Source organism: Aedes aegypti, chromosome 3 (genome assembly GCF_002204515.2).
Source record: "Aedes aegypti strain LVP_AGWG chromosome 3, AaegL5.0 Primary Assembly, whole genome shotgun sequence".
Lineage (NCBI taxonomy): Eukaryota > Metazoa > Arthropoda > Insecta > Diptera > Culicidae > Aedes > Aedes aegypti.
In genome coordinates, this window is record NC_035109.1 from 277186997 (window position 1) to 277191832 (window position 4836).

The following is a 4836-nucleotide window of genomic DNA, read 5'->3' on the forward strand; positions in this document are numbered from 1 at the left end:
TATGGGAGGGAGGGGTTAAGGGTGGAAGAGGAGGGTTCAAGCGGGGAGTAAGGGGGTTTAAAGGGCTGTTTAACAAGGGTTTAATAGGGGGGGGGGGGGTTTCCAACTAACGAATGGAAATATCTAACTGGAATGTACAATCTTGGCATAACTGGGTGTTGCAGTTTGCCCGAGGGGATCATTAGGATCTCTGGTACTTTTGCGGACCTTTCGTAAAAATTTAATACCGTAATTTGGGTGAAATTGATCATTTTTCACGGTTTTCCTAGTCTGCTTTCTATAATGTTAACAATGCCAAACAACTGAATGCAGGAAAACAAGTACGAAGGTGAGCCTCATCGACTCATGTACCGACATTTTCTAACAAATGTAATTTTAATGTTAACAAATATCTCTAAAATAAAAAATCAGGGGATCTCATTTCGGGGTGAAATTGATCACTTGTCAATGCCATTATTGTCAGTTTTCAAAACAACTCTACATGAGAAATTTGAGCTCCTTGAATCCGAATATGCTTGTCAAATTCTAAACAATGCAATATTTATATAAATATTGAATAGTTGAATTTCAAGAATTACGCGGAAAACGCCTAAATGTATGCAATTTCCTAAGGAATTCAATGATATCTAATAGGAATTCAATTATTTCAACCATTTGAGCTAATTGGCACGAGTTTTGATAATGAAATCTGGTTTGGGGTTATATCTCAAGCATCCTCACAAACTTTCAGGTTTATTTTTAGGGTAAAGGTATTCAATATCGGCAGATAAAGATATGTTTGCCAAATTAAGTGTAATTGTGGTAACATTGTGCTAAAAGATTATGTAGCCGGCGGGACTTGAACCCACAATTTCCATTCTGTACACGGACGCATTACCAATTATACTACAGCTACGCCACGGTAAACTGAAGTTATTATTATTATGTTATGTTCAAATCCTTGCTTAGAAATTGAAGTTTATAGGTGTTTGTCAATACTGCACCGTGCATGATTTTGAAATTTTACATTATTTTCATAGTAATAAACATTCTTCAACGCAAAAAAACTTCACACGACAAACAACGTTCATTAACAGCAGCTTACATTGATATTTGTGCTCTATTACGAATAAATAAAATCGTGTGATACGACGATCAATTTCACCTTTCTGATCAATTACACCCGATTTTACGGTACATCTTCAAGAACTTCGAAACGATGAACAAGTTCAGTAAATTTAAATTTTCGGTTTACTTTTAGAAAATCGATGTGGATTTTAATTTATTTTGGATTGCATGGTTTTCAAGTCGTATCAGATGGAAAAATAGTTATGAATTAATCACAGGCGATCTAATTGAAGAGCAATGATTTCCCGCTTAGTCTTCAGCTTTTCCAGAGCTATTTTCTCCATTTCCAGGTTATGGCGTTGTTGTTCCTTGTGCTGCTCCACTTTTAAAGCCTGCAGGTCTGCCAATCTCTTCGAGATTTCTTTGCAATAGTATCCCATGTCATCTAGTTTTTTGGATTGGTTGCGTAAGATATCCAGCATATCAGTGTGGAATTGTTTTTGTTGCTTGACTTGCGTGTCCAGCAAGCGCAAACTGGAAGCAGCACGTTTTGGCTGACGGCGTGGTGTTGAAGTAGCACTTGCGGGCGTCTCGGTATCTGTTCCTTCTTCCATATTGTCTTGTTGGTTTGTTGACATCCGTCGCGCCATTGAGCCGTTAAACGCACCACCATCGTCTTCATCCGGAGGAGCACCAAACGGAACCGAATCGGGGATTCCTTCTACAGCTGCCGTTAGCCCTGCCTTATCAACTACCCTCTCTTCCAAAGAGAATAGTTCGATTATCTTGCACGGTCCACCTCCTGTTGATCGCTGCTCTTTGCGGTTTGAAACCAACTTCTTTTTAATGTTAGATTTCCAGTCGCCCCAAACTCGCTTCCATTTTTCTGCAGTTTTTGTTGGTGGGCCAAGGCTATTTAAGTCTTCCGCCAAATTAGACCAGAATGGATCGGTGTTGAATTTGGCAAATCCTTTGGCAATGTCCGGTTGCTCCTCCAGCTCTTCTACCAATTTGGCATACTGGTCCCTATTGGTGCTCTGGATTTTTGGTCGTTTGGCCCTAAAATACATAACTATCTGATGTGATGTGGATGTTTTTTTTAGCAAATGAGCATAAATGGTACTTACATCTTACAAATTTAGTGAAGGTATCACCCAAAACAGAAAATTAACACCGACAAATAAAACAAATGAACACCAGTTCGGTACGGATTCGCTGCCTCCGAGTGTCGAATGAAAAGTAAACAAACGCACGCATAGGATCGAAAACAAGAAGACCAACCGTTCAAAAGGCAGATGTTCGAAAGTTCGAATACAGCGCACAGTTTTCACATCAATTTGGCAAATACTGATCAAATGATATATTTAATTATGAAAAGTTGTGGAAAAATCAATTTTGTTTGTTTCAACCACCGTATTAGGTTGAATTAAACTAAGATTTTGTTTGTGCAAAATTCAACCCAAACTTTAGTTTGAAAATAACTAAAATTAAATTGTGTTTACCAATTTTTTCTCCGTGTAGAAGACTGTATGTTTAGAAACAATTTTTTTAGGAGAATGTTTTTGTCTAAAATCTATTTTCATGCTCAAAATGCTCAGTTTTTTTATATTGCTCTTACATTCAACTCTCTCTAACTCGATATTAAGGGAGTTATCGAGATACAGAACACACATTTTATTAATTTTTGAAATTTTCGTGAATTTTATTAAATACAATCAAAATAATTATTTTATCGTGAAAAATAATACCAAATAATTTTGATAATTTCACCTACTTTACACCTCTTGAACATACAACAAAAATTTCAAACTTTATCATAGTGAAAAAAGGTCAAACCCTTAATTTTACTATAAGCATAATCATAACATTCAAATTTACGGATTTTATTAACATTTGGAGGATATTTGAAACTTTTTAAGAAAATATCGAGTTAGAGAAGTAAAATTTTATGGGAAACTCAGCTAAATTGAAGGTACCGCGCATTCCATCAAGTTAGGGGGAATATCAAGTTACAGAATATCGAGTAAGGGAGAGTTGACTGTCTGGTCAAAAAAGTCAATGAACGACGAATATTTTCATGCATTTTTTTGCTATCCACTTTATTTGAAAAGTCATTAAAGTTTTTCTGATAATAGTTTTTGTTTGAAAACGCTGGATCCAGAAAACTATGTGATTCTATGTTAATAAAAATCTAAAAACCTCTCAATTTCAGCAAAAAAAAAAAAAAAAATTTTGGCTCTTTTAATTCAGTTAAAATGTGTACCACCCTAATTTTGAATAACTCCAAACGAAAAGCCTTACTAATACAAACAAATTTGTAAAAGGCAGTTTTCATCCTAAAGCTCTAAATGCATATTTCCACATAAATCTCCTTTCTGGACCACTGTGCAGTGTAAGATTAATTCAAGTATTGATTTGTTTTATTTGGTATTTACGTCGTGATTCCGAAAATTAAATGTTATAAAAGTGAAAATCGAGTTGATTCAGAGAAAAATTTAAGTTTATTTACTCTTATGACTAACGACTCTTTGAATAAGTATTCGAGAACTTTCATCCAGTGCGAGAAGGGCAAGTGAAAGAGAAATGAAAACGCTTGTTTAAGAATTATGAATCGTGCATCTTACGAATATTTCGTAAAATTACTGAATCGCGAATTTTTTACAAATGATTCGTAAGGTGAATGAAAATAGCGTGATATGTACGAAATCTTATTTTACGAAATGGATTTTGGATAAAATACGAAGATTCGTTTTGAGTGTAGGTCGCATGATATGGTTCTATCAAATGGCCTGAATACCTTACGCGTTACTTTTTTAACACCTTAGGAAGGTTAAGGACATATCTCCATCAGTACCAAAATGGCCTCTAATATGGCACCTTACTTCCCCCTTCACTTTCCACTCCCTCCTCCCACGCTTCTCGCAGTATTTTGGAGAGCGATCACAAAAAATGATTATTTGAAGCTACTAACCTTATTGTAGAGCGGTGGTTTCTTAACTGAAAGCATTCCATAATGTGTTTTTCACAAATTACCTGTTTTTGAATGCAAACATGTAGTTACTGCTGTGATTTGTGTTGTTAAATATCACGCACTACCGAATCACTTCTTCTTCACGCACCGTGTTGTTGTTTGAAGGCTTTTCGGTGCCCGTTCTAAAATTCACTTTTCATGGTATTTCTACTCACCGTGACAATTCAAAAATCTGATGCGATACTTGTAACACTTTATGTTTTCTCGCGCCGTACTCCTGGGAGCAATAAAACACTGAAATTCACCGATTTGTGCTCGAATAATAACACCGGAATACAAATTCACTGGGCCAACATTGTTTATGAATCGGATGCGCAGCTCTCACTGATTGGAAGTGATGTCAGTTTTTATGTTTGGGATAAAATTGTTTGGATATTCATACACTTGCTACAACCACGTATTTTACAATTTCATAACACTCAGAAGGTGTACATTGTCACAAGTGTAGCAAAACTTTTGTAAGCATGAGAAAAACAATGTACGACGCAATTTAACAGCAAAAATGAAAATTAGATATTATACAGTACAATTGACTGTAGAATTCAAATGCATACTGATGGCAACTTTCTCCGTCCGTGAGAAGCGAGAGAAGAGAGGATAAAACAGCCAAAAAAAGTAAACAACACACGCATGGTGTGAAAAATGCTTATAATTTTGGTCAAATAGCATGTTTCCACTACCAAATGAAATAAATTGTGATTTTGAGCTTTAAGGAAGTTGTTGAAGAATTCATATCGACAATAATAGGGTAACTGGGG

The 4836-nt window shown here is 35.7% G+C and overlaps 1 protein-coding gene across 1 annotated transcript; it reads right to left on the reverse strand.

Moving 5' to 3' along the window:
- Positions 1-1319: 1319 nt before the first annotated feature.
- LOC110678171 lies at positions 1320-2117 on the reverse strand. The gene has a single exon (XM_021850795.1). The coding sequence runs from the start codon at positions 2115-2117 to the stop codon at positions 1320-1322; it is 798 nt and encodes a 265-aa protein (XP_021706487.1).
- Positions 2118-4836: the final 2719 nt, after the last annotated feature.